The 12,420-nt window shown below is 38.3% G+C and overlaps 2 protein-coding genes across 3 annotated transcripts in view; both read right to left on the minus strand.

Annotated features, from left to right (window-relative positions):
- Positions 1-12,420, minus strand: part of LOC134842554 (choline transporter-like protein 2) — a 546,776-nt gene that overhangs the window by 397,226 nt on the left and 137,130 nt on the right. The window lies entirely within an intron of this gene.
- LOC134841089 (MYND-type zinc finger-containing chromatin reader ZMYND8-like) overlaps positions 1-12,420 on the minus strand; it is a 73,042-nt gene that overhangs the window by 6,944 nt on the left and 53,678 nt on the right. For both annotated transcript variants that reach the window (XM_063856869.1, XM_063856868.1), the window contains exons 3-4: positions 10,444-10,650; positions 3,578-3,721 (exon numbers count right to left, since the gene is read on the minus strand). In XM_063856869.1, coding sequence (XP_063712939.1) covers positions 3,578-3,721; positions 10,444-10,650 — 351 coding nt within the window. The remainder of the gene's footprint in view (positions 1-3,577; positions 3,722-10,443; positions 10,651-12,420) is intronic.

The raw sequence follows: 12,420 nt of genomic DNA on the forward strand, positions 1-12,420 counted from the left end.
TGAAAGTCAACAAGACAAAACTTCTCTACGGCCAAACTCAACCAGGCAAAATGTTGCTTATCTTGCTTGGATGGACACGAATTCACTAAAGAAGGTAACAAGAAATCTATCACTCAATGGCGTTGTGCAAAATAGTGTTCCATAAATGTCCAATTACTCTAAAAACTTGCAAACAAACCATTTTTTCTTTCAATCACGAGCATTGCCAAGAGTTTAACCCTGGTTGCGTAGAAGCAAGGCAGATAGTTAGTCAATTAAAAGAAACAGCAAAACCTCAAATCGATCCTGTAAAAACCAAATGATAGCAGCTACCCTCAAGTCAATGAACGATAATCTGGCGATTCAGCTTTCTTTTCCTTCAAGTGAAGCCTTGACAAGAAACCTCAGAGTGAACAAAACCACTCGAAATAAATTCATCGACAGACCTTTACTTCGACATGGTGGAAAAGAGGACAACGAGAGATTCATTATTCTAGAAAACATGGATAATTTGAGAGACCTTCGCGTTCGTTGCAAAGTTTGGCTTTGTGACGGATTTTTTAAGATACTTCCATTTCAGTTTTATCAATTGTACACAGTATATTTCCAGATTGGCGGATTTTATCCCCATGCATTTACGTTTTGCTCAGCAATAAAAAAGAGTCCACTTGCAACAGGTTCCTTGAAGCCCTGAATAGACTTTTTGGAAACCCGAAAAGGTTCTCAAGGACTTCGGAAAAGCTGTATTGAATGCAATTTCGTTCCTGTTCGAAACTGAAATCTAAGGTTGTTATTTTCATTTGTGCCCAAGTTTTCATCGCGAACTTTCAGAATTAGGTCTGAAAAAAACATACTAAATCAATGCTAAGCTAACTTTAAGCTTAAAAATGAAAAATGATTCCATCTCCAAGCTTGCTTCATCTCTCAAATGTCGATTCTGCGTTTCTTCTAGAGATCGACACAATTTGCGAAACTACCGATGAATTTGACGTTCCAACACATATCCTCGAAAAAATTGACGATTTCGCATCTTATTTCCAAAAAACTTATACTAAAGGCGAAACAATTGGTCGACAACGGCGTGTTACACCTTTATTTCCCTGAAACTCGAAGTATATCTGCAGGAAAATCAAGCACTTTGACACTCAAGAATTGTTTAAGATTGACAATATTTTCTTAGTTATCAAATATAAAGAAAACTGGATCAAGGGTATTTATTTTATTCCGCTGGCAATTCAGCAACTTAAAGTCCGCTTTTGAAAGTCGAAGTCATTCACGTTTTAGGTGTCTTTTACACGTTTAATGTTCCGCAAGGATGTTTGCAAGAAAAATCGAAAAAGGAGACCAACTGGAACTAAAAGAAAAATCAATTAGCAAAAAATGAAACCAAACCGCAAAAATCAAATTGAGCAAGAAAAAAATTAATACTATTCCTTGAAAAAGTCATCGAAACCTATTTAAGTAAAAATACATTCATTTTTGTTGCACGATTCGAAAGAATTTTGAATTTGATTCGAATGAAACTCATTTTAGCGACAGTTACAAAGCCGGCAATACTAGGCTAGCTGATCTTAGCGCTGAAAAACATGATGTCTTAAAAGCCTGGGCATAAGCAATTTTGACACTGGTTTATAAAATTTATACACAGAGGCGAAGCTGGGCTTCTCAAACACTTGCGAGAACACGATCTAAAAGCAGCTCTATCAGGTGAAATCAGAAAAACTAGAAATAAGCCTGGAATTCTCGAATTAGCAAAAACTCGCCTGCGTGTGTGATTCGAATCTTCGACCTACTGCAATCCAAAAATTTTGAGCCTCAGGCACTAATCACTTAAGCTTAACAACCGACAAACACTAGTCACAAAAAAAGCAGCTATGTATGCTAATAAATTACAAAGAGGAAAAGTGGCACCAAATACAAATAGACTCAATTTTGCAAACAATAATTTGGGATATAAAAAACTGAGGCCATCCAGACTAACTTTTCATGTAACAAATTGCAAAGCATAAAACCGTATAAGTACGAATTATTTTATTCATAAAACTGCGAGATATGATGAGTTAGAAAATTTCTGAAATCGAGTTTTTATTATTGTTATGTTGTTTGAAACAAATCTTACTTTTTAAAAAAGCATCAACTGTGTTAACTTATTATTATTCGAAACTCAAAGCAGTAAAGGTGTAAAGCTGTCCCAAAAGTGGCACATATATTCGCGACTTAAGTGGGAAAAAAAGAAGGTTCGTACTAATACACTCACTTAGCAAGTGTAGACACCCCCCTTAGCATGAAAATATTTTTTTTTTGCCCACGCTCAATGGCTCAGAAGGATCAATTGAGCAATCTCCCGTCAGCAAACGCAAGACGTCAGCAAACGCAAGACGTTAGCAAACGCAAGTACATGGTTAATGTGTTCGTAGCACGCAATCAAGTGACCGAGTGAAAATTATTTTATATGAGTTTCGAGAAAAAATCGAAAAAGAAAAAATCGAATTATTTTTTCAAAATATTTTTTTGCAAATTTTCATTTGTGCGACCATGGCCTCATCGAGCAAAGCGACTTACCAGCGTTCGTGCTCTAGCCTTATATCTGAATATCAAAAACTGTTCTCCGCAGCATTTAAAATTGCTGTTTTTCCAATTAAAACAGAAAAAAATGGGCTTCATGCGACCCAAGTCGCTTAGTTTTATTGATTCTTTTTTCACTCTGAATGTAACTTTTGAGCTTTGATATTGTAAATTTTGGCGTTCCACTATCGCTCACGAAGCTGATTTATGATTTCGGGGGCTATTCTCATGCGCGAAGGACCGAATGCGCGAAAAAACTCGTGAGCGAAGGACCGAAAACAAAGTTAGCCGAAAGTCAATTTTTAAAAAGAAGCAATTTCCATTCAATTAAAAGTAATTAAATGAAGCAGTATTTTGCTTCGTTCATAACGAAACCCTTGAAATATAAAATTTGTAAATTTTGCATGTTTCTGTCGTTTTTACATTCGGCCAATATCAATACTCCAGTCCCCGGAATTGTTTACTCTCTTTTCAAATTTTAGATTACTGAAATCTAATTGGCTGATTTGTATTTTCGCGCAGGCGGTCCTTCGCGCATGAGGGATTCCACCATGATTTCATATCATTCAAACAATTTTGAAGTGGTTATAAACATGTCTCAAGTACCTATTGAGCTATCTCCCCCCCCCCCCCCCTCCCCATTTGAGAAAACCAAGATACAAACCCCTATTTGAGAAAACCAGATAACCTAAGTAAGTTTTTTGAAGGCAGTTCTATAAATGAAACTACACTTTAAATTCAAGCACCATTTCTATTTCGAAGTCCTTTTCGTTGCAGTATAACCTTGCCAATGATAGAAGTCAGAAGACAAACCGCAAAAACCCTAAAAGCGCAAAAAACTGCCTACTAAGTAATAAAACCACCAAAAAGCCAAAACTTTAAAATGAGCGTCAACAAATTAACGTTTACTGCCGAAATGGGACAAGCGACAGAGAAAAACGAACTAAATTATGTCTTCGCTACTATTCAGTAACACTAAATGATACAATCTGTTTTGACTTTTGAGATGAGGAAGAAGGAGAAGAAGACTGACTTCGTTTTTGAGGTGTACGACTGCCCGTTTGGCCACTTTGGATATGGGGTTGAGTGGGGAGTTGAAGACGCACGAGTTGTGGTAGATCCACTCCACGTCTGCCACGAATGCAGTCGTGCTGTAGTACTTCATGTCCTTGCAGTTCTACAACAGAGCCAACATATACTTAGAAAAGAAAATAAGTGTCAATGAGAAAAGAAAATAAGTGTCAATGAACTCTAAGGTGAGCTCTAAATTTTTTCATACCTCTACGACGTTGGCCCATTTGATGAAAAGCTTGACCAAGAAGTTTTTTTTATTCCGCTGGGAAATCCGAAAACTTAAATCCACTTTTGAACACGTTTTTTGACAGAGCGAAATTTGTCTTTCATTCAACAAAATAAGTTAGAGTGAACTTAAAACGAAGCAAATAGTACGCCAAACTGCGAAAAATCATATTCGAGCATCGACAACTTTTGGCAGGTTTTCCAGTAAACAAAACGAAACCAATCAGGTAAGTACATTATCGTTCATTGACACAGACATAGTTACATAACAAATTGAGTCAGAAATGAATTGGCGCCACCTCGAGGTGGCTATTTTTAAGCGCGAAGGACCGAATGCTGCGCGAAAATTATCGCTTTTATTGCTTTTTTTCCTTTGAATTTATCAATACTGAATTATCATTAGCTGACATAACTTTCTCGTTTTGGTCCTTCGTGCATGAGGGATTACCCCATCAAAGATAATCAAACAGGTGTGTGATATAGTGTCCCTTCGGATGGCTGTGGACAGCTATATCGTCGCTTATTTGTAATAATTGCGGGCTGTTCGAATATTAAATAGCGCTACTGGCTATCAAGGATTATTGATTCGTATTCATAATTTATACGTCTCAAGTGGTTAAGATTTATCTTGCTTTTAAGGACGCAGGATTCGGTTCTTAATTTCTGGAATATCGCTAGTCGATCGGGGCAAGTTAGAGCATGATTGGAATATTTTATTCTGTTGTTTTCTATCCGCTTGATATTCAGCTCGGTATAAATCTCCTCTCATTGGTATTAATTACCATCAATATTTACATAGTTGAATAAATATAAACGTGTGAGCTTCATTTCATTAACAAGGTTAATTATGTAATCTATTATAGCATAAGAAAGCATGACATCATGCAGTGATGTCACACTACACCGTAAAAAATCTTCCCGGGTGGTTTAAGTTTTTGTCTGTTTACAATCAGAATAATTTAGTTTAAAAAAATTACAGTCAAATTGACAAAATATATACTGCTGCAAAATATATCAAAATGTTTATCAATCTATCACGTTATCACAAGGAATAATAAATAATCATTGATTTAGAAGCACAGGTTATTACTTCAATTTACATAATGTGAAATAAAATTGAATTGAGTATAAATGGGAAAAAGTTTAAAGGGGACAGAAAGCCACATTGAGTCGGATTAGGGGAGTTGAGTGATAGATGATAAAATCAAGTGTATGATAGCAAAATAGATTCAATTGTCAACTATACCTAAAGTGGACCTAAAGTACTGTAATGTCGTGTAGCTGACTATTCTTGTTCGTCGTTTCGATTCAATTTTTCTTATCGCTGGCTTCGTTCGTTGTTTGGTGCATGCCATTGATTCTGAATATAAATCTTGTTTTGATGAAATGAGGCGCTTTGATTATTTTCTTAGCCTCGTTAAGTGCAATTTTATTTCCAACAACTTAACAGGGATCTGTTTTGTCCAAAAAATCACGATTTGATTTTCCAAGTTGACCACTAAGAAAGCAGTTTGTAATTTGTTTTACATGCTTAAACATTGAACTTTGTCTTTCGAATTGTGTCCGATGTGCTCAGGGATCATCGTTTCTTCTTCTCTTAGGCGTGTTGTGCCTTTGTTGGCCTTACTCCCTGAATGAAAGCGATAGTCTTCCCTTTTTTAAAGTCAGATTTCCACTTTTTTAACGACATTTTTGCTTCTTGGCGACTATCGTCTTTTGTGTTGATTCTGACTTTTGATGTTTTCAATTTGTTTCTTTTGCTGTCACTGCACTTCACTCTTATAGGCTGTTCGAAACCTTTGCTGGTTCGCCTGAGCAAAGCTTAGCGTGAGACAGAATGATAAAAGATGAATTCCGGTTTTTCATCATCAATATTTTTGAAGATTTCTTGTCTGATCGTACCTCCTGAGCTTTGCCAAAGCTGCCTAGTCCCACTCACAGCCTGCCAATGTTGACCCAACATTTCCATTGTATTTTCTCCGGCTAACTTGCGATTTTCTCTTCACATTTCTGCAAAGATATCCCTCGACAGTTGATTTTTCTTGTTGAGCCTATCTTAATTCATGGGAAGTGTGTAGATTGAAGTATGTCTCCAAAGGTCGCACTGCTAGTGGACCCGCTTTTTGCCCTTTCCTCATTGGTGCTTTGATCAATTAGCCCAAAAATTATGAATTTCCGTCGACTCGTTAGAAAAGGAGGAAAAACTTTCTTATTCGTAATACTTAAACATAGGCAACAGGTTGACTTTTCAAGATCTCGCGAAGTTAATGTTTTCTAGTGGACCGCCTTCGTGCCCGTTCCTCATTGATGATTTGATGATCAACAAGCCCAAAAATTTTGAATTTCCGTCGACTCGTTAGACAAGAAAAAACTTTCTTATTCGTAATGCTTAAACATGGGCAACAGGTTGATTTTTCAAGATATCGCGAACTTGATGTCTCCTAGTGGACCGAATTCGTGCTTGTTCGTCATTAGTGATTTGAAGATCAATGAACTTAAAAATTTTGAATTTCCGTCGACTCGTTAGACACAAGGAAAAACTTTTTTATTCGTAATGCTTAAACATGGGCAACAGGTGGATTTTTCGAAATCTTCATGAAGATGTTGCCTCATAGTGGACCCCTTCGTACAGGCGTCCAGATAGGTGATGAAACATGATTAAATTGTGCAAAACAGTTCTTATTCGTACTTAATGAGTATGGTGTCGGTTTTTCGGAGAATTGCGAGGTTGAGAAAATTGATTTCCTCGGAATTTCTTATTTTCTTCGTTTCAAAGTAGTTATTTCTTGGCTTCGATAGCATCAATTGACTGCATTTAGCGCTATCCAATGGCGAGAATGCATGCTGGGACGTTATTAAGCGATAGTATGACTTGTCGTTAAACATGGATGAAGATTTTGATGTTCGTTTTTTCGAAAATATCGCTGATAAGACAGAAAACTCTACTTTCTTTCAATTTATCGAGCCCGCATTCAATTTTTGGTATAACGATATGCCGTAAATCTTTCTGGAGGCGCTGCTGCTCCATGCAATTGAGGCTACGTGGCAAATTGTAGTAGGTTGGCGTTTCCAAAAATTGAGATTTTGTAACTAAGTTGAAAATTGACTTGTGTTTGTTGTTTCAATGTTTTGTAGGGTTTGTCTGATGCAGTGATAGGCACTGCTAATTTGACATGCTACTTCTTTGTTAATGTGAAAGTCACTTGAGACACAGTGCGCTATAGAGCCAGGAAACTGTAAAACATTCCCTGAGCCCACAAAGATATTTGGTTTTTCATAAATTGCGTTTACCGAATCTTTGCTGCTTCCAGGTCCATCTTTTCGTTTAGTCAGTTGTTTCGCTCGCTTCACACTGTCTTTAAAGATATGTTTTGTCGTTTCGCGTGCAGGGATGTGTTCATTTGACTCTGCTTTCTTCCGTGCCTTGGCTTGATTGTCAACCTGAGCTGATTTTTAACTGGGAGGAATTGGGACTACAATGTGTCCATCTATTGTTCTCAATACGTTTTTTCGTGGTTGCTGCTCGCGTGGTGGAATAGGGTGATATCGCATATCGTTGCCAAAATCGCATTTGGCAGTATATCTTGTCTCGCGCGTGGACTGCTGCTTTGCGCTTCGTTCGCGATGGTTCTTGGGCCATGTTATGTCCATCGTTTCCGAGATTAATATTAGTTGGTGCTGCTACCGCTGCATCGTGCCTCGGCGCGTCGTTAATGAATACTTCGTTGGGTTCAAACTCAGGTGGAGCTAATGGTTTTGGATCTGCGTCCGGTGGAAGCGCTGGTGGCGGCAGTGCTGCTATTGGTAAATGTATCAGTGGTAATGGTGCAACCATTGGTGCTGCTGTTGCTGGTATTGGGGCTACTACCAGAGGAATGGACGCTACTGGTAGTCCTCCGAAGGGCATTGATAGTCGGATTCGAGCAAGTGCACCGGGAAGGTTGCTTTGACCACCGTTCTCGGGTTCGATGTCTTCTAGGAGTTTAGGCAAAGAATCGTCGAAGAGTCCTGGTTCACTTCGGTATTTACCAAAAGATGGATCCGTTTCAATTTCGCTTGGGTCAATGGTATCATGATTTTCTGGTCGATACTGTGGATCAACAAGTCTGAGACGAAGTGTACGTCAGTACTGTTCCTTCCGCAGGAGTATTGCCTATAGGCTGGTTATCTCATCAGGTTGAAAAGGTTCGTTCGATGATAATTTAGGTGATATAAATGATTTAGGGGTCTGACTCAGTGTCTTTATTAGTTTTTTGGTTCGTTTGGGAACGGGAAGTTTTGAACGCGACCGTGTTTTCTTTCGCCACCAGCATTGAATTGCTGTGTGGTTAAATTTTCCACAAACTTCACAAAATTTGGCTGATGATCGCACCATTGGTACAAAAGGTCCGTTGTGATTTTGCGTTTCAGCTTGTGGCATTTGATTTGCGACAAATTGTTGCGTCGGATAATTCTGGGCCTGATGGAATTGTGCTGATGGATGCTTCGGTACCATTGGCTGATTTTGTTGGTTCTGGTACATGTTCGGGTACTGCTGATTTTGAGGATACCACTGGGAATATTGCTGTGGTGCAACTCGTGGCATATTTTGAAAGTTTGGCTGAGTATTGTTGGAATCAAATTTGTTTTGCCAATTATTTCTGCGTCTTCTGCCTCTGATGCCTCGTTGTTGTCCATAACCGTTATTTTGGTTTGGCTGATAGCCACTATACTGACCACTCTGACTGCTATTGTTCCGATTCTGTTCGGGAAGCGGATTAGATTATTTCTGCGACTGCTCAGTTATTTGTGATCTCATTTCGCTTGAGCTACTTTTCCATTTGTTCCTGATTTGTGGGCAGGGCAATTTTGTGAGAGCACTTACTAAACTTTCAGAGACTTTGTTGTTTACTTCGTTAAATCCGTCTTCCGGGTAATCTTCTTTTCGGCAAATCTCACGAATTGTGATTTGTTGGTCAGGTTACACAATTCCTGAACTGTAGTTGCAAGTGATTAATCCATCAGCTTTGATCTCAGCCACCCTGGCATTCCCTTAATGAACAGTCGTTTAGTTTGTTCATTCGGTTGTCATTTACAGCTTCTATTTTTTCTTGCCTTTGAGCAGTTTCTCGTTGGAATCATGCTGCTTCTGCTGCAGGTGCTCCCATTATTGCGGGATCAATTGGGGCGACAGCTGGCAAATCTGGCGTTGGATACGCTCGCTGCGGTTTCTTTGTCAAGTTCACGAGGAAATTCTCGGGAGTATCGGTTTTCGGGCCGAATCGAAGTTGGTCTAACTTCAATATGTGAACTTCGTGAAACTGGGGATTGTAAAATGATTCCTGAGAGCTGTGAGACTCGCAGAAAGATTTGCTCGAGTTGCTGGTCATCGTGTCTGATAGAATCGCAGCGCGTTGTCTCGTAGATGTAGTTAAAAGAAATTCGCTTGTTGCGCGTTTAGTATCGCCGCTACTCCGGTGTAGCCTTGAAAGTTGCTCAAATTCTGAAAAGTCTTAACTTGCGCATGTGCCACCGTATTTCAGTTGAATGAATATCAATTTGGTGATAGAGTTGATGATAAGACACAGCACTTATTCAAATTAGGGGAAATACAATGGAGTTCGCTTAAAAAATGAGCTTTTTAAGGGAACTAGCGGTATCACTTCTAGTTGCAAATCAGATCTTGCTGCTTCAATGATAAGGTTGTCCTAAAGGATCCGTTACTTCACTTCTATGGTGGGAAAACTCAATGACAACTATATCAATTTACTGCAGGTTTGAGTTTGGTTTAATTAACTGTTTTTGTTGATTGTTGAAAAACCTGTAGATCTGCTTTCTTTGTCTGCTTTGTCAGTAGCTCAGCTGCCCGACCTACTGACTGGAACAACAAGTAGTGATGTTGCAGGTCACAATCCACATCTCCTTCTATAGATTGAAGAAACTGTCAGCTCAGAGAAGTTGAAAAGTCGTGACTGTCTTCTTTTCCTCCCTGTCTGTCTCAGTTGTTCGCTGAATGTTGCTCTGCTACCCACATCTAAGCATTGCTGGGTGAATCGGCTTGTGTTTCCTTGTTCTGATTCAACAAAATGCGGTTATCGCTGTCCGCTCGTGTGTTGAAGGTTTCAATTGCCGATGACTTTTGGTGAATCCAGAAGTAGACTCTTCCGCGAATGTCACCATGTGATTTAATGCCCCTTCGGATGGCTGTGGACAGCTATATCGTCGCTTATTTGTAATAATTGCGGGCTTTTCGTATATGAATTAGCGCTACTGGCTATCAATGATTATTGATTCGTATTCATAATTTATATGTCTCGAGTGGTTAAGACTTAATTTGCTTTTAAGGACGCAGGATTCGGTTCTCAACTTCTGTAATATCGCTAGTCGATCGGCGCAAGTTAGAGCATGATTGGAATATTCTAATATGTTGTTTTCTATCCGATTGATATTCAGCTCGGTATAAATCTCCTCTCATTGGTATTAATTACCATCAATGTTTACATAGTTAAATAAATATAAATGTGTGAGCTTCATTTCATTAACAAAGTTAATTATGTAATCTATTATAGCATAAGAATGCATGACATCATGCAGTGATGTCACAAGGTGTTTATAGCTCACCTGCTCTAGAGTGGCGAGGTCCATGGGGTTGATGACGAAGTTTGGGTAGGTGGGGAAGTGTTCCAGACTGACTGGGAAGTGGAAGAGGTCGTTGACCTTTGGTCTGCAGTTGGTGATGGCGAACTTCAACATGAGACAAAGTGTCTCCTGGCTGATGTACTCGGGCAGGTTTGTGGGCGAGTCTACACACTCTGCGTCAGATACTTTCTAAAATTGGACAACACACTTTTGGTAGTTTTAACAAACCCAAGGATAAAAAAAAATTTTTTAACAAACCCAAGGATAACATTCGAGTTTCATAGAACAATATGCATCACCTTAAGGCTCGTTGAATTTCATCTATAATATTTTATGGTTGAAACATCATGGAAAAATAGGACAATTTGAGAAATTCGGATCCATAGAGTAAATGTGCACTTGATACTTTTTTGGAATATGTTCAGACTTTGCTACTACCATTTTTTAATGAAAAATTTCCAAACTTTCCTTATTAAGAAATTAGACAACCGCCTATTCATACTCACTCACAGGTACATAGACGAAAAAACTCTTTTTGGTCGAATACAGACAAAACGGAACAAAACTTGAACGCGGAGAAATAATAATTTAATCTATATAGCCAAACGTTAGTTATGGTGATATTAGATAGAAACAGTGATCAGCCACACCTCGACCTGCAATGGCTTGGACCGAACACTGACCGGCGCATAGGGAGTAAAGTACTTTTTCTGCTGAATTTAAACGTTTTAAGTTTTGCTTAATCAGATTTCGTTCATTTTCCTCATCTCGAGTCTGATTGGTTAATACAAAACTTATCGTCTTCTTACCAATCTGTCTACCTACGCGTTTGACTACTTTGTGTATTAATGTACTATAACCAACAACTCTACAAGCAACAAAAGTTGGGGTGTGGCTGATCACTATTTCTTTTTCATACCAGTATCACTAACTTTCGGCTGTTTAGACACTATTTTGTTATTTCTAATTCCAAGTTTTTTTCGCGCTCATTTTTTGTTCCGTTTGCCTAACTTTTGATCATCTGAATTGAGTATTTTGTTAATCACTTTACTGGCGAGTAAAAAATTGTTATAACATAACAGAAAGAAGATTCCGGAATGCGGTAGAAGTCACTCTGCCTAATTTAACGATTTAAATTTTTTTCCCACCATTTGAAAAATGAGGAGGAACTTGGTATTCGGTTGTGTTTTTGATTCGAGTTTGACTGGGTAGTTTTCGATAAAAAGTCACAAAGTTTCCAAAAACCGACCAAAAAACTCAAACAAATTTGACATTTCTACAAAATTGGAGCGTAGCCGTTTACGCCGGAAGGGTTCTCACAACCTGCTTTTTCGATTGAATACCTAATTCGAGATTTGAGAGGGTAGTTTCAGAGAAAATCTTCGAACATTATCCAACTGTCAAAAAACGGCCTTTTTTGAAACCAACAAACTTTTAAAAATAAGACGAAGCGGCTAGCATGGAAGAAATTCTTCCGGGTCTTTTAATTTATTCCGCCCAAATTTCCAATTTTTCGCGATTTTGGAATCTTCAAAGTATAAATGCTGCGAACAACATACTGATAGCATTGGATGATTTGGTTAATACAAGAAAGCCGAATTTTGAGCAGAGGTGGTCATTTTTTAACTGGAGCTCTTTTTTGTGTTTTTCTATTTTGGGTAAAACTCTGGAGACTATTTGAAAAAATGTTGAGTAGATAACCAAACATTCTTCAATTTAGGCCAATTTAGCTTATTTATAATTCAAATTAAAAAGGTGAACAGAAAAATTTGAGATGGAACTGAATTTTGATTGGCTAACTTTAGCCAATCAGATTGAAGTAAAATCAAGTCAGTTCTATAAGGTGAAATATTGATTTTTGGGCGGAATAAGTAAAAAGACTCTAGATCCCTCTGTTTACAGGCAAAACCCTTATCTGTTCTCACCACTGAAATCTTAACTTGAGATTTGGCACGGTAG

The sequence above is a fragment of the Symsagittifera roscoffensis genome, chromosome 3 (genome assembly GCF_963678635.1).
Source record: "Symsagittifera roscoffensis chromosome 3, txSymRosc1.1, whole genome shotgun sequence".
Classification (NCBI taxonomy): Eukaryota; Metazoa; Xenacoelomorpha; order Acoela; family Convolutidae; genus Symsagittifera; species Symsagittifera roscoffensis.